Source organism: Oncorhynchus gorbuscha, linkage group LG03, assembly GCF_021184085.1.
Source record: "Oncorhynchus gorbuscha isolate QuinsamMale2020 ecotype Even-year linkage group LG03, OgorEven_v1.0, whole genome shotgun sequence".
NCBI classification, from domain to species: domain Eukaryota; kingdom Metazoa; phylum Chordata; class Actinopteri; order Salmoniformes; family Salmonidae; genus Oncorhynchus; species Oncorhynchus gorbuscha.
In genome coordinates this window covers 40,220,593-40,248,186 of record NC_060175.1, presented here as the reverse complement: position 1 = coordinate 40,248,186, position 27,594 = coordinate 40,220,593, and the positions used below count along the sequence as shown (strand labels likewise).

The 27,594-nt window shown below is 42.3% G+C and overlaps 1 protein-coding gene across 5 annotated transcripts in view; it reads right to left on the bottom strand.

Annotated features, from left to right (window-relative positions):
- The window catches only part of LOC124031370 (voltage-gated potassium channel subunit beta-2-like), a 148,422-nt gene that overhangs the window by 1,132 nt on the left and 119,696 nt on the right, over positions 1–27,594 (bottom strand). For all 5 annotated transcript variants that reach the window (XM_046342516.1, XM_046342514.1, XM_046342513.1 and 2 more), the window contains 12 exons: positions 21,271–21,314; positions 20,875–20,912; positions 20,467–20,546; positions 16,377–16,421; positions 13,928–13,972; positions 11,974–12,017; positions 10,821–10,907; positions 8,578–8,663; positions 7,467–7,587; positions 7,063–7,157; positions 3,100–3,220; positions 850–938 (listed from right to left, as the gene is read on the bottom strand). In XM_046342516.1, coding sequence (XP_046198472.1) covers positions 850–938; positions 3,100–3,220; positions 7,063–7,157; positions 7,467–7,587; positions 8,578–8,663; positions 10,821–10,907; positions 11,974–12,017; positions 13,928–13,972; positions 16,377–16,421; positions 20,467–20,546; positions 20,875–20,912; positions 21,271–21,314 — 895 coding nt within the window. The remainder of the gene's footprint in view (positions 1–849; positions 939–3,099; positions 3,221–7,062; positions 7,158–7,466; positions 7,588–8,577; positions 8,664–10,820; positions 10,908–11,973; positions 12,018–13,927; positions 13,973–16,376; positions 16,422–20,466; positions 20,547–20,874; positions 20,913–21,270; positions 21,315–27,594) is intronic.

Sequence of the window (27,594 nt, the reverse complement as noted above, 5' to 3'; positions counted from 1 at the left end):
TAAAACCTAACCCTAATTTTAACTCCAAACTCCTAACCTAACCCTAATCTTAACTCCAAACCCCTAACCTAACCCTAATTTTAACTCCAAACCCCTAACCTAACCCTAATCTTAACTCCAAACCCCTAACTTGAAACCTAACACTAATCCCTGAGCCTAATTGTAACCTTAACCATAAACCTAACCCTTAAATCTAAAATAGCCCTATTCCTTGTAGGGACCGACAAAATGTCCCTACTTGAAATGTCCTTATGTTACTATTCTACTGAGGACCAGTAACACACACACACACTGTACATACTAGGAAATGGGAAAACAATTTATCTCAAGCCAGACATAATGTGATGAAAGAACATAAAACCCTGATCGTTTGAAAATCCCATTAAATGAGAGCATCTTATCTAGCAAAGTAGCAGCGCCGCAAGCTAGCCTCAAATGTCCCTGTTGATTGATACTCTGCTGACCTTATTAACTTGTACAGTAAAGCATCCAAGCATATTACAACAAACTGACTGGCCGAGAGGCAGTACCCTTTCCAGGAAAGACAAAAACAAGAACAATTCTATTATAGATGGTTATGGACAGGGAGAGATGGCATTTTGAACCAATTAAAAATGTTGATTCAATATCAATACTCATTGACATATTATGCAAATCTGCACACTTGCTCTTGCGCAGACACACCCCACCCACCCACCCAATCCCACCTACCTGGACCCTCACTGTGTTCTCGCCTGGACCCTCACTGTGTTCTCACCTGGACCCTCACTGTGTTCTCACCTGGACCCTCACTGTGTTCTCGCCTGGACCCTCACTGTGTTCTCACCTGGACCCTCACTGTGTTCTCACCTGTATTGCTGCTATATTTTCCATCAGCTGGTCGGTGTTGGATGCCCCCAAGAGTACGGAGCTCACCCCCTCGTTCCGTAGGCACCACGCTGTAGGGGACGGGTAAACAGCAATGACACCCCCACCATGGCAAACACACAACCCTGCTACCCCCATATACAACACACACACACACACACACACACACACACACACACACACACACACACACACACACACACACACACACACACACACACACACACACACACACACACACACACACACACACACACACACACACACACACACACACACACACACACACACACACACCTCTTCCACATAACCCTATCCCTCCCCTCCCAACCCTACAAAACATAGACCCCTGCCTCAAACATACCAAAACCATGTACAGTATACCACTGCATCATACACGTAACAAACACCAAATGTCTCTTCAAAAAATACAACTACTAAGTACATGCACTACACATACAGTACACTCACACAAGCACACAATACATGACCCTACACACCTAAAACACAACCCCATTGTGTTTGCGAATCTAGTTGTGGGATATTTGATACTGTATAAGAGGAATAGTGTACTACTGCATTGAGACTTTGTGCCAGTATGTTCAAACCTCTGTGGTGAGGTTCAAACACTGTCAGTGTGGGATTAGAACCTCCAGACACCGCAGTGATGATGAGACGGAGTCCACTTCCAGAAACAGGTCTGACCCTACAGGATTTGATATGACAACCAAGGTTTCCTCAGGTCAGGATGGGATGGCTGTAGTAGTCTACATGGAACTGTCTAACAGATGACAGAGATTATTCACTCACTGGCCTGGCCAACATCCTCTCTGAAGTCACACTGCTACTTTACCGTATAACAGCTGCAGAGCTAGGCTACAAACTGTGTAAAATAGCAGGCTTTGGGTAACTAAATGGGTCAAGCTAAGAGGCCTAATGTGTATTTAATCTGTACTTTTTTCCAATGTAGAGACTCCCGGGCAGTGGTGGAAAAAGTACCAAATTGTCATAGTTGAATAAAAGTAAAGATACCTTAATAATAAATAAATCACCCAGTAAAATACTAGGCTACTTGAGTAAAAGTACAAGGTTTTAAATATACTTTAGTATCAAAAGCAAATGCTATGAATAATTTCAAATTCCTTATATTTAGCAAACCAGACAGCACAAGTATTTTTATATATATATATTTTTTTACATTTACAGATAACTAGGAGCACACTCAGACATCATTTACAAATGAAACATTTGTGTTTAGTGAGTCCGTCAGATCAGAGGCAGTAAAGATGACTGTGCATTCTCTTGATAATACTGAACATTTTCCTGAAGTAGTGAAGTTTAGTGAAGTAAAAGTTGTCAAAAATATGAATAGTAAAGTACAGATACCCACCAAAAACGACTTAAGTAGTACTTAAAAGTATTTCATTTAGTTTTCGTAATACCACTGCTCTCGGGTGACATAAAATGGTGGTCTCAGGACATAACTCTGTCCAGGCTGTTTGTGACAGTGCCACAGAGATTTATAATGATTGGGAGCTACAGTGTACTAGGTGTCTGCTAATGGGCCGTGAAACCTAATCTATGACACTGCATTACAGTTCGGGTGTAAAATGCGCCTTGATATGCAGAGTGAGGTGTTGTGTAGGCCTAGATTTACAGTCTCTCTCTCATCTGCGACACTTTAATAGCTCTCCATGGGGCTGGGAATCTGTCTACAGGCTCATTCCCCCTCTCCCTGTTCGACTGTAAATCAATATGGGCCACTCACTGGATTTATGTCTGGCATTTCATGTAACTGCTGACTTGGGGAAATGAGAAACTTCCTCGTCGTATATAGATACACACCACGAGACAGTAAACTAACAAACAAAATCAATAGCAAGTTATTACCACTGGCTTGGATTTAGGAAGAATAACTAGTTAACCACAAACAGACATACAACATAATACAGACAAACATTCTCTAACACACACACACACACACACACACACACACACACACACACACACACACACACACACACACACACACACACACACACACACACACACACACACACACACACACACACACACACACACACACACACACACACACACAACAGCTGAAAACCATCTGGTTAGCCGCCTGACTGGCAGTGACCGTCCAGGGGCGAATCAAGCGAGAGGCAGAGGGACGAGGAACGGACAGACAGACAGAGAGAGAGAGAGCGGCAGTGTGTGTCGGCGTACCGATGGCGAGCTGGGGCAGAGTGCAGCCCAGCCGCTCTGCGATTGCCTGCAGCTCTTTCAACTTCGCCTGCTGACGCCGGCCCTCCTCGCTCAAGATCTTGTCCTTCAACCACTGGTAGCCCTGTTGAAACAGCCTGCTCAAAAACACAGCCCTACCCAACACTGAGGCACTGCACCACCTGTGTCGAGCAGGGCCTGCTTTTAAACACGTGACTCTGTTTGGTAGACCAGGGCCTGCTTTTAAACACGTGACTCTGCTTGGTAGACCAGGGCCTGCTTTTAAACACGTGACTCTGCTTGGTAGACCAGGGCCTGCTTTTAAACACGTGACTCTGTTTGGTAGACCAGGGCCTGCTTTTAAACACGTGACTCTGTTTGGTAGACCAGGGCCTGCTTTTAAACACGTGACTCTGTTTGGTAGACCAGGGCCTGCTTTTAAACACGTGACTCTGCTTGGTAGACCAGGGCCTGCTTTTAAACACGTGACTCTGTTTGGTAGACCAGGGCCTGTTTGGTGAGACCAGGGCCTGCTTTTAAACACGTGACTCTGTTTGGTAGACCAGGGCCTGCTTTTAAACACGTGACTCTGCTTGGTAGACCAGGGCCTGCTTTTAAACACGTGCCTCTGCTTGGTAGACCAGGGCCTGCTTTTAAACACGTGACTCTGCTTGGTAGACCAGGGCCTGCTTTTAAACACGTGACTCTGCTTGGTAGACCAGGGCCTGCTTTTAAACACGTGACTCTGCTTGGTAGACCAGGGCCTGGTTGTCAACATTGTAACTCTACTGTAGTCTTATTTTACTGTACAGCCCCAGCAGGCAGAGATGAGGCCCCTCTCTCTCTTCTCAACCTGGTCAACTCTGGCTCATCTCTCATGTTTCACACACACACATACAGTACAAACACACGCACATATGTTTTAGGATGTAAATAAATGTCTCATTCTTGTTAAGATTCTGTATAGTTAATTATAAACACCAAGAAAATGTGTATTATGAAAATCTATGAATGTACATCTTTTTCAATAGGCTAAAAAAGCAACCTTGATAAAGGGATTTCCTTTCCTATGTGATCCAATGATTGAAACAGTGACAGATCAGGAACAAGCAAGCTTTCAGTACTGGATCAGCCATCCACACCATTGTTAATCAGGAATAGGGTTGCAAAATTGCAGGAATTTCAATAAATTCCATGGTTTTCCATAAATCCTGGTTGTATGCCGGATTCCCTGCTTAATTCCAGGGACCCTCCAACCTGGATTTTGGGAAAACCTGAGAATTTATTGAAAGTTTAAATGTTTAAAGTCTAACCAGGAATCAACAGCACAACATATGAATCAACACTACGCAGGAGAACCTCAGCGAGAAGGAGAATTGGTTTCCTTAACTGCACAGGGTTAAGACCAATGTTCCTTCTAAACTGCACGCGGGCACAATGTAGCACCGAGACTGCAGTGCAGCTACCTGCACTTCCGTGCAGAGCTTCGAAGAAATCTCAGCCCATAGAGAGAAGTACGAGATTGAACACTTTTCCCTGTTAGTTAACACTATCAACGTTTTCCTTTACTGTGGCAATTATGATGGAATCAACACAATGTTAGCCACTTTCAATGCAACATACTGAAACAAAACCAACTATGCAAGAGATGTTGTTGGAGGCAAAACGCATCGGAGTAGGATTCTATTGCACAAGACTCTACACAGATCGGTGCAGCATAACCAATCAGAGCTGCAGTAGGTCTACAGTGCATTCGGAAAGTTTTTTTTTACGTTACAGCCTTATTCTAAAATGGATTAAATCATTTTTTCCCTCATCAATCTACACACAACTCCCCATAATGACAAAGCAAATACAGGTTTTTTCACATTTTTGCAAGTTTATATATATATTAAAAAAAACAATTTAAATATCACATTTAAATAAGTATTCAGACCCTATCCTCAGTACTTTGTTCAAGCACCTTTGGTATCGATTGAGTCTTCTTGGGTATGACGCTACAAGCTTGGCACATCTGAATTTGGGGAGTTTCTTCCATTCTTCTCTGCAGATCCTCTCAAGCTGTCAGGTTGGATGGGGAGCGTCGCTGAACAGTTATTTTCAGGTCTCTCCAAGAGGTGCTCTAGGAAGAGTTGGTGGTTCTAAACTTCTTACATTTAAGAATGATGGAGGACACTGTGTTCTTGGGGACCTTCAATGCTGCAGAAAGGTTTTGGTTTCTTCCCCAGATCTGTGCCTCAACACAATCCTGTTTCGGAGCTCTACAAACAATTCCTTCAACCTCATGGCTTGGTTTTTGCTCTGACATGCACTGTCAACTGTGGGACCTTATATATACACATGTGTGCCTTTCCAAATCATGTCCAAGAAATTGAATTTACCACAGGTGGACACCAATCAAGTTGTAGAAACATCTCAAGGATGATCAACGAAAACAGGATGCACCTGAGCTCAATTTCGAGTCTTACAGCAAAGGGTCTGAAAACTAATATAAACAAGGTATTTCTGTTTTTTATTTTTAATAAATTAGCTTTTTTTTTCTAAAAACCTGTTTTTGCTTTGTCATTACGGGGTATTGTGTGTAGATTGATGACTACATTTGTAATACATTTTAGAACAAGGCTGTAACGTAACAAAATGTGGAAAAAGTCAAGGGGACTGAATACTTTCCGAATGCACTGTATATGCAAATAGACCATTGCATATATGGATAAGTGCAATTTACTTTGAACTGGACTGTGTTTAGAGCTGTGGTCATGAGTAGATAGATGTGCTTGTTTTGAGAGCTGCATGGAGCCTCATGTGCACATTTTGTTCATATCCTTTGCTAGTTAATGAGTTATTAGCCCAGTTGTACTGTAGTCAGCAAGTGGTTGCTTCCTACAAGAGCACAAAACGTGCATTTCTAGATGTCTTTGAAAAGCAAGTCATGTAAAGAGCTGTTTTTGTCTTAAAAAGGCAGTGCTGTATTTTGAGACAGTCAGGAATAAGCTAAGTAGCCAATAGGCAGCGGGAAGCATAATTTGTCTGATTCTCTGTAATAATGGTATGGGAATAATAATGCATTTCATTTTGTAAAGTGGTTTCTGCAATCAAACAAACACAACAACATTTTCAGTCACCTCCTTGTCTGAAGGACAAGTGGATAAACAGGTTCATGTCAAGCCCTGCATGTTTTTCAAAAGTGTCATGGAATGTAGACCTACATTGTACACCACACATTGGCTGCTACTGTAGTCTGAATGACATAGTAGCTATTTCCATGTTAAAATGTTATGGGATGCATTTTCTCCATTGTTTTTGATGGAATGCAATACATTATGATCAAATAGCCACAGTAGTCTTCTTGACCACTGTCTGAAACTGTAACTTAAAGTTGTTACATCCTCAGTGTTCACAGTAAACTCACGCTGGAAGAATTTTCACAACATTCAAGTTTGCGCTCAGCAGACCTGAAATTTGCTCCGTGCCGAAACAAATTAGAGGGAACATTGGTTGGGGCCACAGAGAACGCTCAGAGCACCTACAGCAATCCTGTATGTCACCGTGACAACACAGGGAAGATTATGCCCTAGTTTCAGAATTTGTGATGCAGTACGTGGATCTGATGAATATCTGTGTATGTGTGTGTGTGCATGCGTGTGTCTCTGTGTGTGTGAAAATGTGAGATAAGCTGCTTGAGTTGACACAACCTGACATGTCGTGTCATGGTCGAATTGGTACACAGAGCTGGTCCACAGAGTTGGTACACAGTGTATGCTGTCACAGGGCACTCAAAAACAAACATCTAGGAGACACCATGTTCTAGAACCTGAGAGACACAGAAAACATCTGTTAGGACAGGAACGAGCCAGGATAAGAAGAGAGCTGGGGGAGAAGAGGGGCTGACATGACATACGAGCTGAGACCAAAGGAGAAAGCAGAGAGGTGAACAGAGTCCCAGGAGAGGGGTGGGGGTAACACTACCTTAAGAGAAGCGCGGGAGTAAGGTGGTACCCCGCTGTCGTATTTCCCTGAGATGATCCCACAGGCCAGTGGTGACCATGTCATCGCCCCCACACCTGAGAACACGGGAACATGGGGTCAGCCTGTCCCCATCACCACCACCACTCAGTATTGACATGCTGTTCTGTCTAGACTGACGAGGAGAGCATCCATCCCTGGGTGCTGCTGTCCTCTTCCCTCTTTACAGTATTTACTGTATTTAAAAGCATAACATTGCCACAGAAACCTTTGTAAGCTGCAGCATACTTATATCTAGGCAATCATAGAATGATATATTACAACTATAATAATAGTCATTGAATAGCTATCCCTGTGTATGAAATACTGTTGTGTTGTATCAGTCTGTCCAGACCAGCTCCACTCACCTATCTTATGGAAGAGCTCTGGCAGCTGCACCTCTACCTTCTCCCTCTGGAACATGTGATACTCAGCCTGCTCACAGATGGGAGGGATCTGGTTGAACTGCCGCGCCACAGAGTACGCCTCCTACAGGACACACAGGGAACAGCAGCCGTCAGCCTGAAGAGTACTGTACGGTGGCCACCGGCTAATCAAAGCAGGAGAAGGTTGTGATGCCCATCAATCAATACTGTGAAAGTCATGGTCAGAGTCTAGCACAGTCAGTGAGACATTACAGTGGTGGCATGCCATTGTCCGTGGTGAGACTGAAGAAGAAGAAGAGGCTGTGTGTGTGTGTGTGTGTGTGTGTGTGTGTGTGTGTGTGTGTGTGTGTGTGTGTGTGTGTGTGTGTGTGTGCATCTCACCCAGAGTTGAAAGTAGATTACATTTCTTCCTGGTACAGGACCTCCCATGTGCACATGCACTAAAAACATGTTTGGGCCTAACAGTAAAGACGTGTTCATAGCGCCAGTCCACAAATAAATGTCATTTAACTGTAAAAATGCATTTATTATCTTTTCATGTGGCATGAACACAAACAGGCATGTTTTCATCCGATTGTCAAACAAATCACTTTAAAAAGTAGGCTACCTGCGCAGGTTTGTCCACTAAAATAATTCCAGCATCTAAACAGTGCACCCGCCATTTGACCAATTGAAAGACACGTCTATTAAAACACAGAAAGTACAATGACATTCGACTGTTATTAGGCACACTTGTAGCAGCCTGAATTGATGCGTCCACAGCTGTCCGGCCACGTCTCGGTCCCCGATGACGTGGTCGTCGATTAAGGCAGCCCCCCGCACCTCTCTGATGCATTCAACATTTCAGTTGAATGCATTCAGTTGTGCAACTGACTAGTTATCCCTGTTACCATTTCCCAGTCACTTCTGCCTCTGCAAAATGTTAGTGTTCAAGTCTGTTCGCTAATTTCTCATGTTGCTGACAGGCGGTAATGATAAATGATGGTGAAATATCCTATAGTTTTCTTGACATCTTTGTTTTAATTATTGTGATAGACACATTTTTCTTTATTTTCCTGGTACTCTGTACCGGCTTACTTTCAGCCCGTCTCACCATGATCTCCATGGGGCTCCAGCGGGACGTGCCCCAGTACATGGCCATGCCTTGGTTGATCACATGGGTCATCGCCCGCACAGTCTCTGCCAATCAAAGAAAGAAACACACACACACTACAATGAGTGGAGAGACCAATGCTGTGTCTGAGCCTGTGCGCAACCAAGAGAGAAAATACAAACAGAATGAGGATGAGAGTGCAAAATAGGGATTCATAAGAGAGTCTCTCTCTGCAGAGTAACTTTAACAGGTACAGTCTGAGTGTGTTGTATCATAACCTTCCTACTGTAGCATGGCCCATACAGGACATCAGATGAATACAGAAAGACAATATTCAACTTGAGGTTTTTAGCTCAAGAAGTGTTTCACTTTTACTTAACGCTACCTCGGGTGTTCGACTGCTGCCAGTGAGGAAGAATGGGGTGTGGTGAACTACAGTGGTCTCCAAAGTGACTGGCAACGCACAAACAATACTTTAAAAATATAAACAATATAATTATTGAGATAATCTCAAAATACCAACACGTGAGAAGTACTGTACTTTATTCATGTTTCAATGGAACTCACCAAAATTATTTATTGATTTAATAAATAATCTATTTCCTCCAAATCAAGGTTTCACAATTAATGGCACCCTTAAATATTATTGTAAATAACATCTACCAAAATTCAACCAGGAATTAAATTCCACCTATTTCAGTTTATCTAAGTCTTAAGGAACTATATTGACCCATTACATCACCTCCTGTTTCACTAGGGTATAAAAAGGAGGTAACACACATGCAATATCCCTTTGTCATCCAACACCATGAAGATTAAAGAACTGGCTGTTCAAAAGAGACCTTCATAAATCTGGTAATGGCTACAAGAAGATCCACAAACAATTGAATATACCACTGAGCACTGTCAGGGCAATTATGAAAACATTTAAAAGATATGGAACAGTTGAAAACCTCACGTGTAGAAGACGCAAATGCATTTTGCCCCCAGGATAGGGAGGAGGATGGTGAGAGAAGCAACAAAATCCCCAAGAATTGGTGGCATCTTGGGGTCACCAGTTTTCAAAAAGCACCATCAGACACCACTTCCACAACCACAGACTATTTGGAAGGGTTGCCAGATGAAAGCCCTTTCTGACCTCAAGACACAGACGCAAACGCTTGGAGTTTGCCAAACGTCATTTAAATTATGACTGGAAGAAGGTGCTCTGATCAGATGAGACCAAATTGAACGTTTTGGTCAGATACAGCATCGGCACGTTTTGTGTCGAAACAGAGATGCATACAGAGGTACCTCATACCCACGGTGAAATATGGTGGTGGGTCAGTGATGTTTTGGGGCTGTTTTAATTCCAGAGGTCCAGAGGCACTGGTTAAGATTGTAGCATAATGAATTTTCACCGTATCATTTCCTTAACTTTGTCAAATATTACAGGAAAAGACTCCATGCTGTTATCCTTGCCAGAGGTGGTGGCACTAAGTACTAAATAATTGCCAATAATTATGAAACCTTGATTTTGGTGGAATTAATTTTTGTATTAAATAATTGTATGATTTTGGTGGGTTCCATTGAAACATTAATAAAGTACAGTATTTTTCACATGTTGGTATTTTCAGTTTCTCTCTATAATGATATTGTTTATATTTTTAAAGTATTGTTTGTGCATTGCCAGTCAGGGGTGCCAGTCATTTTGGAGACCACTGTATATAGCCCAGTGAGTTAGGGTGGACATAGGCATGTCAGAGAATGCTCAGACGACCTACGGCATCCCAGAATGTGAGCTTCTGGGATGGAGAGAACATAGCAGGGGAATAGAAATCAGGGGAATAGAAATCAGGGGAATAGAAAGCAGGGGAATAGAAATCAGGGGAATAGAAATCAGGGGAATAGAAAGCAGGGGAATAGAGATCAGGGGAATAGAAAGCAGGGGAATAGAGATCAGGGGAATAGAAATCAGGGGAATAGAAAGCAGGGGAATAGAGATCAGGGGAATAGAAATCAGGGGAATAGAAAGCAGGGGAATAGAGATCAGGGGAATAGAAAGCAGGGGAATAGAGATCAGGGGAATAGAAATCAGAGGAATAGAAAGCAGGGGAATAGAGATCAGGGGAATAGAGATCAGGGGAATAGAAAGCAGGGGAATAGAAAGCAGAGGAATAGAAATCAGAGGAATAGAAAGCAGGGGAATAGAGAAGAGACAGCAGAAGCCAGTTACAGAAGAGGACCAAGATGTTCCTCCTTACCTTCCATGGGAGTGTTGGGGTCCGGTCTGTTTGCAAACACCACGTCCACATACTCTAGCTGCAGTCTCTCCAGTGAGGCCTTTAAACCTACAACGACATGCATCACGGCCACAGTTCCACACACTGCTATTGTTCAGGGAAATGATTGCAGCCATATCACATTGATTATGCTATTGTGAGGGAGTGCTCAATATAATATACATGTGATTGTAATAAGGTGTTTCTTCCTCTACAGACACAACTCCAAACCCCCAAGAGAGTCCCAAACTCTCAATTATCAAAACAGAGTCTTCTCCCTGGAGCCAAAGCTACTAATTAGGATGTATTTTATTTGATTGACAATCAACATTTAAAGTTCTTGTCCTGTCTTTGATCTGTGTGACATACGAAACAGTACTCAGCTCCTATAAAAAGTGTGTTTTAGAGACAAAGCAGATGGTAGAGTAGATTCCTAATCGAGGTAAAGCCTCTGACTGCTACATTGTATCAATAGTGGTGGTGTCTATGTCCTCTTTATAAATTTCACACTTCTTTCCATCTCAGATGAATGTTTTCCACTGCGGAATTTCCATCCCCTGCACTTTACATTGACTTTAGACAATCATGTGCATCAGAGCCACGGAGAGTGGACATTGATTTAATTAGCCAGCAATACCAATGTTTGTTGATGGTGAGTGTGAAGGAGTGGGTTGTTAAAGCCATGGAATTTGTGTTAAACTCACACTACAGTATGTTTGTAAGCATGTGTTGGTCTACGCTGCTAGACAGTGGCATAAACTAGCTGTCAATCGTTGTACTGTACAGTGTGCCCCTGGCAATATGCTTCAGTAACTTGTTCATAGTGCCAGGCCACAAATGCACAACACAAACACAAACACACTCATGCACTAACACACAGAACCAGGTCATTAGCTGCAGTGGAGCTGAAATTGGGAGCCTTTATCTCTCTCTGTAACCACTCTACCATCCACATGTTGACTTTGTGGCAATGTCATGATCTGTGTGATCTTTTTATTTATTTATCTGTTATTTTACCAGGTAAGTTGACTGAGAACACATTCTCATTTGCAGCAACGACCTGGGGAATAGTTACAGGGGAGAGGAGGGGGATGAATGAGCAAATTGTCCGTGCGTCCGTCTGCAGCTTACTTACCTTCTATAATGTGTTTTCGGGACAAGCCTCTCTCAGTCTCTGCTCTTTGGGTGAAAAACACATTCCACAGTTGAATTATAGCAGTTGCTGTCTTTCCATCATGTAATCTCTCTCTCTCTTTATCATTTAGTCCATCGCAGTAACAACATGACATGATATACATTTCAGCTTGACTAAAAGCCCATTATATAGATTCAGTGTGGATTACACATGATCACATTAACCAGAGGGCATTAGATAGATACTCCATTACTACTCCAATAGATATATACTCCATTACTACTCTATTAGATAGATATTCCATTACTACGCCATTAGATATATACTCCATTAGATAGATACTCCATTACTACTCCATTAGATAGATACCCCATTGCTATTCCATTAGATAAATACTCCATTAGATAGATACTCCATTAGATAGATACTCCATTACTGCTCCATTAGATAGATACTCCATCACTACTCCATTAGATAGATAGCCCATTACTACTCTATTAGATAGATACTCCATTAGATAGATACTCCATTACTGCTCCATTAGATAGATACTTCATTACTACTCCATTAGATAGATACTACATTACTATTCCAATAGATAGATACTCCATTACTACTCCATTAGATAGATACTCCATTGCTACTCCATTAGATAGATACTCCATTAGATAGATACTCTATTACTACTCCATTAGATAGATACTTCATTACTACTCCAATAGATATATACTCTATTACTACTCCAATAGATATATACTTCATTACTACTCCATTAGATATATACTCCATTACTACTCCATTATATATACTCTATTAGATATATACTCCATTACTATTCCATTAGATAGATACTCCATTACTACTCCATTAGATAGATACTTCATTACTACTCCAATAGATATATACTCTATTACTACTCCAATAGATATATACTTCATTACTACTCCATTAGATATATACTCCATTACTACTCCATTATATATATACTCTATTAGATATATACTCCATTACTACTCCATTAGACATATACTCCATTACTACTCCATTATATATATACTCTATTAGATATATACTCCATTACTACTCCATTAGACATATACTCCATTACTACTCCATTAGATAGATACCCCGTTACTACTACATTAGATAGATACTCCATTACTACTCCATTAGATAGATACTCCATTAGATACATACTCCAATAGATAGATACTCCATTACTACTCCATTAGATAGATACTCCATTACTCCATTAGATAGATACTCCATTAGATAGATACTCTATTACTACTCCATTAGATAGATACTCCATTAGATAGATTACTACTCATTACTATTACTCCATTAGATATATACTTCATTACTACTCCATTAGATATATACTCCATTACTACTCCATTATATATACTCTATTAGATATATACTCTATTCCATTATAGATACTATTCCATTAGATAGATACATTACTACTCCATTAGATAGATACTCCATTATATACTACTCCATTAGATAGATACTCCATTAGACTATACTCCATTAGATAGATACTCCATTACTACTCCATTAGATAGATACTCCATTACTTTAGATAGATACTCCATTAGATACTCCATTAGATAGATACTCCATTACTACTCCATTAGATAGATACTCCATTACTACTCCATTAGATAGATACTCCATTACTACTCCATTAGATAGATACTCCATTACTACTCCATTAGATAGATACTCCATTACTACTCCATTAGATAGATACTCCATTAGATAGATACTGCATTACTACTCCATTAGATATATTCTCCATTACTACTCCATTAGATAGATACTCCATTACTACTCCATTAGATAGATACCCCATTACAGCACCAGTCACTCACAACTCCAGACAAAATACACACAGCAGCATATCTCTCATTAGGAAACAAAGACACCCAGAGAAGAGTCAACATACTTTCCGCCCCAGAAGATCTTGGTTGTGATCACCAAACTGGAACGTCTACAAAGAGATGGGGGAGAAAACCCATTACAACTTACATGTGAGACCCTCTGTACACAGGACGTACACAGACAATGAAGCACAAAGAGAGTGTGTTCTAGGTACTCTGGATGACAGAGAGGGCAGAGGGCCGGGCTGGAAGAATGTGTGACGGTATCTAGAGGTGAGGGCTTGCATGCCTTAAGTCTTATATGTCATGCCTGGCAGGATGACTAAGGCGTCTAGTAACACACCCTTTAGGTTCATACACACCACACACACACACACACACACACACACAGGAGATACAACACTGCCTTGGGCCAGTAAACATGACCTGGACCAGGGTCAGACCAGTGACCCTCACACCACTTTACAAGTACAGTACACACACACATCTGATGAGGTAAAAGAGTACAGTACACACACACAACTGACGAGGTAAAAGAGTACAGTACCCACACACAGTTGATGAGGTAAGAGTACAGGAGACACATTCATTCCATTATTCAGTAGCTTTGAGGAGGGACACTCCATTAATATTGTATCCCTCTCTCTGCCCGACTCCATTAATATTGCCTCTCTCTCTCTCTGCCCGTCTGCCTGACTCCATTAATAATGCATCTCTCTCTCTCTCTCTCTCTCTCTCTGCCCGACTCCAATAATACTGTATTTCTCTCTCTCTCTCTGCATGCCTGCCTGACTCCATTAATATTGTATCCCTCTGTCTGCACGCCTGCCTGACTCCATTAATATTGTATCCCTCTCTCTGCACGCCTGCCTGACTCCATTAATACTGTATCTCTCTCTCTCTCTCTCTCTGCCCGTCTGCCTGACTCCAATAATATTGTATCTCTCTCTCTCTCTGCCCGTCTGCCTGACTCCAATAATATTGTATCCCTCTCTCTTTCTGCACGCCTGCCTGACTCCATTAATATTGTCTCTCTCTCTGCCCGTCTGCCTGACTCCATTAATATTGTATCCCTCTCTCTGCACGCCTGCCTGACTCCATTAATACTGTATCTCTCTCTCTCTGCCGGTCTGCCTGACTCCATTAATACTGTATCTCTCTCTCTCTCTCTGCCCGTCTGCCTGACTCCAATAATATTGTATCTCTCTCTCTCTCTGCCCGTCTGCCTGACTCCAATAATATTGTATCCCTCTCTCTCTCTGCACGCCTGCCTGACTCCATTAATATTCTCTCTCTCTCTGCCCGTCTGCCTGACTCCAATAATATTGTATCTCTCTCTCTCTCTGCCTGTCTGCCTGACTCCAATAATATTGTATCTCTCTCTCTCTGCACGCCTGCCCGACTCCAATAATAGTGTATCCCTCTCTCTCTGCATGCCTGCCTGCCTGACTCCATTAATATTGTATCCCTCTCTCTCTGCACGCCTGCCTGACTCCATTAATACTGTATCTCTCTCTCTCTCTCTGCACGCCTGCCCGACTCCATTAATATTGTATCCCTCTCTCTGCATGCCTGCCTGACTCCATTAATATTGTATCTCTCTCTCTCTGCACGCCTGCCTGACTCCATTAATACTGTATCTCTCTCTCTCTCTCTGCACGCCTGCCCGACTCCAATAATAGTGTATCCCTCTCTCTCTGCATGCCTGCCTGACTCCATTAATATTGTATCTCTCTCTCTCTGCACGCCTGCCTGACTCCATTAATACTGTATCTCTCTCTCTCTCTCTGCATGCCTGCCTGACTCCATTAATATTGTATCCCTCTCTCTGCCGGACTCCATTAATATTTCATCTCTCTCTTTCTCTGCACGCCTGCCTGACTCCATTAATATTGTATCCCTCTCTCTCTGCCCGTCTGCCTGACTCCATTAATAATGCATTTCTCTCTCTCTCTCTGCCCGACTCCAATAATACTGTATCTCTCTCTCTCCCTCTCTCTCTCTGCCCGACTCCATTAATAATGCATCTCTCTCTCTCTCTGCCCGACTCCAATAATACTGTATTTCTCTCTCTCTCTCTCTCTCTCTGCACGCCTGCCCGACTCCAATAATAGTGTATCCCTCTCTCTCTGCATGCCTGCCTGACTCCATTAATATTGTATCCGTCTCTCTGCCGGACTCCATTAATATTGCATCTCTCTCTCTCTCTCTCTGCACGCCTGCCTGACTCCATTAATAATGCATTTCTCTCTCTCTGCCCGACTCCAATAATACTGTATCTCTCTCTCTCCCTCTCTCTCTCTGCCCGACTCCATTAATAATGCATCTCTCTCTCTCTCTGCCCGACTCCAATAATACTGTATTTCTCTCTCTCTCTCTCTCTGCACGCCTGCCTGACTCCATTAATATTGTATCTCTCTCTCTGCCCGTCTGCTGGTGCACAACACACCACACTGCTCCTTCTCCTCCAATAAGGTAGAGGAGTTATGAAAACATGTCTCGTTATGAGAGTACCTCCATCCTTTCTTCTTTATGACGTTCCCCAGCACCACCTCAGCCCTGGGGGGAGGGAGAGAGAGAGAGAGAGAGAAGGGATATTAGATAATCATAGTCAACCAACAGCATAGTCAACCAACAACTAGACATACCATGATGCAAAAGAAAACAAACAGAACAGCCATTGAAAAGGAAGACATCTGAAATGTGTGGTGCTAACAACACTTGAACAACACACTTGAACAACACTTCCAGTGTCTTTATAGACTCGTAACAAAGCCCTCCTGCAGCGTGTGGAGTTCAACTCAGAGAGATGGCAATGTGAATGGGCTGCCTGGCAGGGTGCAGGCTGGAAGGCCTATGGCTGGTGTGTAACAGGCTCCCTATCAGTCTTTCATTAGCAGCAGTAGGGGTGCTAATTCGGCCCAACGTGGAGCCCATTAGGGCTGGGATAACTCCTGTCACTGGGAGGAAGAGAGCACCTCGCTGCATGGCTAACAAATGACATGTTTTCCTGTAATGTGACCTCGGTATACTGTACAGCACGCACAAAGGGACTGATCTGCCACCTCTGTCTCTGTGCCCTCTCTGCTTACTTTCTCTTATGCCTCCCATCTCCCCCTCCCCATCAGATGTCTCTCTGCCTGTGCGTGCAGACTGCTGGTTTGAGCAGAGGGAGAGCAGAGGGAGAGAAGGGACATTTCTGGCTGATGCCAGATGTTTGCATCTCTTCCCCCCCTGGAGACCAATGTCTTCTTCATGAATACAGTTCTCCGCTCCCAAGAGAGGATCGGACTCTCTGTCTGTCTGTGTGCGTGCGTGTCGCCTAGCGCTTAAGATCGTTGGGCCAGTAACCGAAAGGTTGCTGGTTCAAATCCCTGAGCAGACTAGGTGAAACATCTGTTGATGTGACCTTAAGCAAGGCACTTAACCCTAATTGCTCATGAAAATCACTTTGAAAAACAGTGTCTGACAAATGTAAATGTGTGACATACTATACAGTACTCAGCTCCTATAAAAAGTGTGTTTTAGAGACAAAGCAGATGGTAGAGTAGATTCCTAATCGAGGTAAAGCCTCTGACTGCTACATTGTATCAACAGTGGTGGTGTCTATGTCCTCTTCATAAATTTCACACTTCTTTCCATCTCAGATGAATGTTTTCCACTGCAGAATTTCCATCCCCTGCACTTTACATTGACTTTAGACAATCATGTGCATCAGAGCCACGGAGAGTGGACATTGATTTAATTAGCCAGCAATACCAATGTTTGTTGATGGTGAGTGTGAAGGAGTGGGTTGTTAAAGCCATGGAATGTGTGTTAAACTCACAGTACAGTATGTTTGTAAGCATGTGTTGGTCTACGCTGCTAGACAGTGGCATAAACTAGCTGTCAATCGATGTACTGTACCGTGTGCCCCTGGCAATATGCTTCAGTGACTTGTTCATAGCGCCAGGCCACAAATACACAGCACACATGATAAAGCTATCAACAATTCATGCAGTGGCTGTTGTGGAATTGGGAAACATTGAAATAACATTTTTTGTCTTTTATTTTCTTTCTTCATTATTTTACACAATATTAAAAGAGTCTTTTACACAATATTAACACCTTGGGAAATATGCCCAACACATTGCCACAATGAGAGCCCAGTATTTCCTTGGGGAGCGTTTAGAGAGGAGTTGTAGGCTGTTAATCTGAGGTACTGTTGGAAAAGGATAATCCCTGAGATTATTTCAGTTAATCCTAAATAACAACAAAGATTCATGAATCCAGGAGGGTTATTACACGGCTATCAGAAGAGATGTCGTGGTTTATAAAGCCCTATAAATGGTTTGTATTGTTCTATGTAGCTCAGTTGGTAGAGCGTGGTTCTTGTAACGGATAGTGGGTTTGATTTCCGAGACCACCCATACGTAAAAAATGGACGCATGCATGACTAAGTTGCTTTGGATAAAAACATCTGCTAAATGTAGTATTGGCAAAATATCAGCGTTTGGGTTCAACTGGTATTCAAGCTATCATGGATAATTAACCCTGACCTGACATCAAAAATACCATTAAACCTGTTAAAGATAGGGCTGACTACTGCCCCCTTTGGAGGAATTGCGTGCCAATAGTAAACAGAAAGAAAATCTGTCCAAAATTGCTAATATATGCATATAATAATTATAATTGAATAGAAAACACTCTAAAGCTTCTAAAACCATTCAAATTATGTCTGTATGTAAAGCAGAACTCTCAGGGCAGCCATTCTCCCAAACTCTCTCTTGTCATCATGAAAGTTGGGCCAACTTTGACGTCATCACCCCCACCCTTCCCAACCAGCTACAGATCTGGGAACAGTTTCTATCTATTCAGCGAGAATGTCGGCTTTCAGTGGGGCCTGTCATTGTGAGAATAGCACGCTCCCTCCCCTTTTGGCGGGCTGAAACCTTCAGGTCACGCGAAAATACATGCACTTTGATGCGCGCGTCGGATCCAGAGCTCTCTTTCTTCCAGGGTTGACCAAACGATGTCTGTTTGTCTGTTCGAGCTAAGGATTGGTTTGCGTGTTCAGAACATGCTAAAGCTTGATTCTGCACTTAGTTTGACCAGTTTCGTCGACATATAATATGTAATTTTGAAGTTTTGATGCGCATCCACTAGAATTTTGGCTGCATTTCAGACGGAATTTGTCGTGTTTGATAGCCCAAAGACACAGACTTGAAAACCAAACGCAGTTTTTGGTAAGTATGACTACTTCCACGGCTTATGATCGAAGAACATCAAAGGTAAGGGAATATTTATGTGGTTATTCTTGTGTTTCTGTGGAGTCCAACATAGAGGAGACATAATGCAAATGTGTAAGCACCGTCTCATATTATAGCCCAGTGAACGAATTCTGTAACGTTAAAAATAAATGTAACACAGCGGTTGCATTAAGAAGAAGTGTATCTTTCTATATATATGTAGAACATGTATATTTAGTTAAAGTTTATGATGTGTATTGCTTATTATCTGACGTTATCTGCCAGAGCTATCATCATTTCTCCGGACATTTGAGTAGCATTTTTTGAACATTGCGTCATTGTAAACAGAGATTTATGGATATAAATAGCATATTATTGAAAAAAACATAAATGTACTGTGTAACATGTCCTATTACTGTCATCTGATGAAGATTTTCAAAAGGTTAGTGAATTATTTTTCTTTGAATCCTGCGTTTGTTGATTGCATATTTTGTTCAACTTGGCTATTCAAATTAGCTGTGTCTTTGGTGGTGGTTTGACATAAATATGTACTACATTCCCGCCGTAAAACATTTTAGAAATCTGACTTGCTGGCTGGATGAACAAGGTGTTTATCTTTCATTTGAGCTATTGGACTTGTTAATGTGTGGAGGTTAAATATTTCTAAGAATATTTTTGCATTCCATGCGCCACCGTTCCAGCTGAACGTGGGAGGGGTCGTTCCCAAAAGGGAACCCTACCCCGTCATCAGGTTAAAGCTTAGTATAATGAGCGTATCTCCCTCAGGTCTGTAGCTCAAGGCTCGAGAGCCAGTAATCACTCATGTTTATGTAAACAGTTTTGCAGGCTTTACCTGGTCCCCCTGTCCATGGCACGTCATGAATTAAATTGCATGACCTTGTACTTGCTAACATGCCTGCCACGTACCTATGTGCGAGGCAGCAGGGGCGCAGACTCAGGGTAAGTGTATCTGTGTGTTTTTCCTCTGAGCCTCGGGGGCCTCAGATCTAATGAACCTGATGTTTAATCCAATTGAATGAGATCTCCAAAGATGTGTGATGGCCAGGGAGACTCCCTGCACGTGCTGTAGGCAAAATCATCACAACCACACGGGAGAGACTGGAGACCAGCAACAGCCTCATTGGTACTAGATGCCAGTGTACACCACATCCCTTAGACGAGTCCCTACCTAAACACACTCATAATGATCTGTTAGTGTTAAGTCAGCGCTGGTTCAAAGACCCTAAAGTAAATGTTAGCCTATGCTTTGTTTGGCTATGTGGCTGTGTATGGTGTGATACTGGGACTGGGTGGTCAACAATAACTAAGTCATGTCTGGATGAAGATGTGATGTGGACAGTCTGGATGATACTCACTTCCCTGCAGCGTAGACCTCTGCTGTGTCAAACAGATTGATGCCGTTCTCGTAGGCCAGGCACACAAGCTGCTCGGCCATCTATTGGCCGAAGAGGTGGTGTGAGGGAAAGGAAAGAGAGAGGAGGAAGGGGAGGGGGTTGAGACATCACTGAGATCTATTATCAAAACCTATCCGCATGCATGATGCTGTAAGCGCACACGCCAGTGTGTTCATGGTTCATATAATTGTTCGTTCATATGGCACATTTGTTGGTTTTCTAGCTATTCTACGTGGCAATGCAGCGTCAGCAGAACTATTCTTCTCGAGCAGCAGTGGGCTCTAGGAGCATGCAGGGAGTTGTGAAACTGGGGAGTGTTGACTGACACAGAAGTGGAATAATAGCATAACACAATCCATCTGCTCTCACCTCGTCTGTTATCTGTCCACCAAACGTCACCCATGTTCCTGCAGAGAGACGACAAGGAGACTGTGTTAGTAGTCTATCAGATTAGTGATATATAGGGAGAGTGGCGTTGAAGAAGCAGTGTTGCTGATTACCGTAGCTTCTTAATGATAGTTTTGAGAGATGTGGCTTTGGTACAGTTAACCAAAGCAACAGTGTTAGTTAACAGATAGAGAAGGTCTCAGCTGGTATTTCTGGCATATCCTCACTCTCCCACGTCTAGAAAAATGCCTTAGAAAAATGCCTTTGGTGTGAAATAAATTCCCTCTGTGGCTCACTTTGTCTTACTGGTGAAGTCACCTCTAACACAGTTGTATCTCCCAGCCCCTCAGCTAGCCCCCAATCCCTTCTCTCACTCACCTAGTCCAAGGCAGGACACCCTCAGGCCAGACTTCCCAAGGTTTCTGTCAAAACACAGAATACATTAGCATTAATATTGTGTTGATAATGGCACTGTGCTTTTAGTGCTGTAGGTTTCAGATAGTCAAGCTTTTTTTCAAGTAGTTCCATGCCTCATGTGAATAAATCTCTCTGTGTTGGGTACACGGACACTGACTCACTGTGAGAGTCACTGGGATGTTGTAACTAGGCTTGGGTGGTATCCCAATTTCCGTACTTTCACATTTTTCTGCCATTCTGGGATTTATGGAATTACCAGCATACAAGGGGGCGCTAAAATGATTTTTTAAAAAGTTTTTTTTAAAAGCCCATTGTGTGTTCATTACCAGAATGTTAACAAACTACAAACTAATTCCAAAGACAAATCCAGCTCATCAAGTTATAAAAGTATAGACAGTAGCCATTTTCAGTGAGAGTGGACATTTACTATAAAACTACAAAGCAACCTTATTGACGGTATATGAAAATCATGCTGTGGGTCTTTCCAAATACCCCGGTATACGGTATGTACGGCATACTGCCCAACCCTATTTGTAACACCTATGACAGTATGTTTCTCTCTGTATCCTCTGGATGTAGGTGGAGAGGAGCACACAGACGCCCACCAGTATGATCAGGTCCCTGTGCGTGTGCACGTGTGTGTGTGCATGTGCATCAGTGGATAGAGATGTCACAGGAATGCTGACAGGGGAAGAGGGTCTAAATCTGGCCTCGCATGAACTCCTGTGGAATGTCGCAGTTCACACAAAGACGCCCAGGCCTGCACATCAATCCCCTAGAGCCAATCACAAGCTTAGACTCCAGCTCGACACCACAGTAAATCCCAGTCCCCAGAGAAAACGTGGTACCTCTTAACCAATCAGACAGACTCCACGTGGGACCCCAACCAATCAGACAGACTCCACGTGGTACCTCTTAACCAACCAGACAGTCTCCACGTCGTACCTCTTAACCGTTCAGACAGAATCCACCGCTGACAGACAGACAGTACACAGCTTTGGTGTTTGCTTTTACCTTTCGGTCTAAGAGGTTACAGGTAAAAGATGGAGAACACACTGGAGAAACCTGCAGGAAGTAAAGGCCTTTTCTAGTGTTATAAAACCACAATGACTGGCTCAGTCTTCAGTGGCTCAAAAGGCACATTTATTTTCTCCATCTTTTTGGGTACGTTACTGTGCATGGCAGGTCGTTTATCATTCAAATTTGGCACGTCAACATTATGCAAGCACATGGCCAACATGTTTTGAACAGTGAACCACAGGGGAAGACTTTAGAGGCAACGCTAGGCTACAACCTCGAGAGCTGCACTTGTCACCACAGACATAAATGCAAATAGCCACTTGACTAGATGTACAGGAGTCTTATGGCCTGGAGGTAGAAGCTGTTTAGAAGCCTCTTGTATCTAAACTTGGCGCTCCGGTACTGCTTGCCGTGCGGTAGCAGAGAGAACAGTCTATGACAAGGGTGGCTGGAGTCTTCGACAATTTTTTAGGGCCTTCCTCTGACACCGCCTGGTATAGAGGTCCTGGATGGCAGGAAACTTGGCCCCAGTGATGTACTGGGCCGTATGCACTACCCTCTGTAGTGCCTTGCGTTCGGAGGCTGAGCAGTTGCCATACCAGGTGGTGATATATTCCTTCCTGAGCTCTCAATACCAAGAATACATTCCCAATATGAGATCCTTAAAGCCGATGGGATATGCTTAAAACACAATGTACCATACCAACTAAGAACTGAGTAAAGAACCTTGAGTTGACTTCTGCTAGAGGTAAGTAAGATATGTGGGATATGAAATTATGTAATATATGGTGTGGGAGAAGGAGTGTGTAGGTGTAGGTGGGGGGGGGGTCTGTCTGTCATTTTGTAGGAGTATGATTGTGTGCAAGCAGGTATTATTGAAATATACATTATGGCACTTACTATGTTTATGTATGAGAGTGTGGCCATGGCTGTGTGTTACGTGTGTGTGTTACGTGTGTGTGTGTGTAGGATTATGAGTGTGTGGGTGTCTTGTGAAGCCATGGTAGGTTTGCTAAATTGCTGTGGTGACTAAGAGCAAAACATTCCCTTCATTTTGCTCTGAAACAGCAAGGGGATCAAAAAACCCACTTTCCATGTGGACTGAGCATTGGAATACTGAATATTTCTATTTGTATTTATTATGGATCCCCATTAGCTGCTGCCAAGGGAGCAACTACTCTTTCTGGCATCTGGAAAAATTAAGGCAGTTATAGAATAAAAAAAAACATTACAATACTACAAACATTACAATTCATAACAGATCTCACAGCACACTGTGTGCCCTCAGGCCCCTACTCCTCTAACACATATCTACAACCCAAAATACATATCTACGCGTGTGTATAGTGCGTATGTTATCGTGTGTGTGTATGCATGTGTCTGTGCCTATGTTTGTGTTGCTTCACAGTCCCTGCAGTTGCATAAGGTTTACTTTGATCAGTTCATACAAAAATACAGTGCGAAACAGTGGAAGTGGGGATTGTTTTGTATGGAGGTCAATGAGTGTCAAATTTGGTCAATATAATTCAAACACTACATACGCACAACACATACATGCATACCGAAACAATACACAAAACAAACAAACAAACATACACACACTTTTGTGTTGGTGCTGCATCAGATGACCTGGCCTCCACAATCACCTGACCGCAACCCAATTGAGATGGTTTGGGATGAGTTGGACCGCAGAGTGAAGGAAAATAAGCCAACAAGTGCTCAGCATATGTGGGAACTCCTTCAAGACTGTTGGAAAAACATTCCTCATGAAGCTGGTTGAGAGAATGCCAAGAGTGTGCAAAGCTCTCATCAAGGGAAAGTATATTTTGATTTGTTTAACACTGGTTTGGTTATTACATCATTCCATATGTGTTATTTCATAGTTGTGAAGTCTTCACTATTATTTTACAATTAAGAAAATAGTAAAAATTAAGAAAAACCCTGGAATGAGTACTGTAGGTGTGTCCAAACTTGACTGGTACTGTATATTATTTAGTATATGTAAAGACAATATTCAATCCAGAATAGTCTGATGGGTGACTATTCCAGCATAATCAAAAATTGCCTTTTTTGCAACATTTTAGAATCATAGTCGCTCACCTCATGTAGCCTAGCCCATGGGCCTATATGTTATAATAAGGTTTGTATCATAATAAAAGTGGCCAAATAACTTCTTAAAATTAAACATATTAATCTGCTTTACAAGGGGTGTAGAGCTTAACTGGCATACATAAGCAGTGTGTGAGTTTCTAGTTTGGGAAAGATCATTTTCACCATAAAAATATATATATTTTTAGAGTGCATTACGGCCACACAAAGGGGATGCCACAGTGAAATTCTAGGCATTATCAAGTGCTTGTTAAATTGTGAATGAGAGACTGATGTACTGTGTATAGCCTGCGCAAAAAAACAAAGCAGAGCTCATGCCTTTCAAGCGACTGTTTTCAAATAATCACTAGTCGCATCATGCAGCCTTAGAAAGTATTACAAATTCAAAACATATAGCCCAATGTTTGCGGAACAACTAAAGCTACATTAATAACTCAAAATTATGCATATAGAAATCCCTATTTCTTGGTTAACCGCTCAACACAGAATAGCCGCATATACACACTCCATCAAATCGTTTGGAGAAAATATAATTTCTATTTTATTCAGCTTTGTTCAATTGTATTCTTCATATTATGAAATAATGCTACGGAATTCTAAGCAAATTCTGTCTGCTAGCGTAGCCCACAGCCAGATCAGGACAACTCAGAGTATGATATTCTATTCTTCTGAAATAGAATACATTTTCTTCATATCATGCTTCTTTAGACCGGTCTAAACTAAATAATGGATTTATTAAGGTGTAAGCTATATTACATGGATTTATTAGACTTTTTAAAATGTAGATGTTCCAAAGGTCAGCATCAGTGGCTTGTAGGCTGTGTGTGGAGCCAAGAGATGCTTAACTGTGTTTACAGTTGAAGTCAGAAGTTTACATACACTTAGGTTGGTGTCATTAAAACTCGTTTTTCAACCACTCCACAAATTTGTTGTTAACAAACTATAGTTTTGGCAAGTCGGTTAGGACATCTACTTTGTGCAATTTTTCCAACAATAGTTTACAGACAGAATATTTTACTTATAATTCACTGTATCACAATTCCAGTGGGTCAGAGGTTTACATACACTAAGTTGACTGTGCCTTTAAAAAGCTTGTAAAATTCCAGAAAATGGTGTCATGGCTTTAGAAGCTTCTGAAAGGCTCATTTACACAATTTGAGTCAATTGGAGGTGTAGCTGTGGATGTATTTCAAGGCCTACCTTCAAACGTAGTGCCTCATTGTGTGACATCATGGGAAAATCAAAAGAAATCAGCCAAAACCCCAGAAAAATAATTGTAGACCTCCACAAGTCTGGTTCAACCTTGGGAGCAATTTCCAAACGCTTGAAGGTACCACGTTCATCTGTACAAACAATAGTACACAAGTATAAACACCATGGGACCACGCAGCCGTCATACCGCTCAGGAAGGAGACGTGTTCTGTCTCCTAGAGATGAACGTACTTTGATGTGAAAAGTGCAAATCAAGCTTAGAACAACAGCAAAGGACCTTGTGAAGATGCTGGAGGAAACAGGTACAAAAGTATCTATATGCACAGTAAAACCCATCTTATATCGTCATAACCTGAAAAGCCGCTCAGCAAGGAAGAACCCACTCCAAAACCGCCATAAAAAAGCCAGACTACGGTTTGCAACTGCACATGGGGACAACGGTCGTACTTTTTGGAGAAATGTCTTCTGGTCAGATGAAACACAAATAGAACTGTTTGGCCATAATGACCATCATTACGTTTGGAGGAAAAAGGGTGAAGCTTGCAAGCTGAAGAACACCATCCCAATCGTGAAGCACAGGGGTGGCAGCATCATGCTGTGGGGGTGCGTTTTGTTGCAGGAGGGACTGGTGTACTTCACAAAATAGATGGCTTCATGAGGTAGGAAAATGATGTGGATATATTGAAGCAACATCTCAAGACATCAGTCAGGAAGTTAAAGCTTGGTCGCAAATGGGTCTTCCAAATGGACAATGACCCCAAGCATACTTCCAAAGTTGTGGCAAACTGGCTTAAGGACAACAAAGTCAAGGTATTGGAGTGGCCATCACAAAGCCCTGACCTCAATCCTATAAAAATGTGTGGGCAGAACGGAAAATGCATGTGCGAGCAAGTAGGCCTACAAACCTGACTCAGTTACACCAGCTCTGTCAGGAGGAATGGGCCAAAATTCACCCAATTTATTGTGGGAAGCTTGTGGGAGGCTACCCAAAACATTTGACCCAAGTTAAACAATTTAAAGGCAATGCTAACTAATACTAATTGAGTGTATGTAAACTTCTGACCCACTGGGAATGTGATGAAAGAAAGAAAAGCTGAAATAAATAATTTTCTCTACTATTATTCTGACATTTCACATTCTTAAAATAAAGTGGTGATCCTAACTGACCTAAGACAGGGAATTTTTACTAGGATTAAATGTCAGGAATTGTGAAAAACTGAGTTTAAATGTTTTTGGCTAAGGTGTATGTAAACTTCTGACTTCAACTGTATGTTAATTAACGGTCAATTACTGTGAGACAGACAGTTATTTGCTTGACAATCACCGGCTGACAAAATTTTGTGACTGCCACAGCCCTGTGGGTGACATACCGCCAACCTCGAGGAAAACTATCAAGTGCAGGTGTGTATTTAAGTTAAGTCCTTTTCAAAAAGTAACAAACCGATCAGACACACAGTCTGGTCTCTGTCCTCACTCACCTAGGAACGATAATTCCCTTTGTCAGTTCTGTGTAGTGCTGAATATTTTACCAGGCTGGCTGTTGATACTGCATGTTGGCCCTGGGCTATCCTTCACCTCTCCTCCCCTGCAGGGACCTGGTAGCAGTACTGTAGCAGGCTAGTCTGATCTGGGGTCAGGTTGCCGCTACGCCTCCCTGGACACGGCCCAGAACAGTAAGGTCATCTACGTCTCTTACCCCCTTCAATTATGGACTACAGAGGTATAGCACACTACAGTCAGCCTCAACACATTATGAGTGGACCCAGTGACCACTTTGAATGTGTGAGAGTTATTTCATTGGCTGTAGATGAGATGCCTCTGGACTGTTTGTACCCCAGTGGCCTCATGGTTCACTAAGCCCCTGATTTCAAAGTGAACGAACAGAGGCGGTCATCTCAGTCTTTATGGGTTTTCTGAGGTGTGCGTTTGCTGCCCAAGAGTACT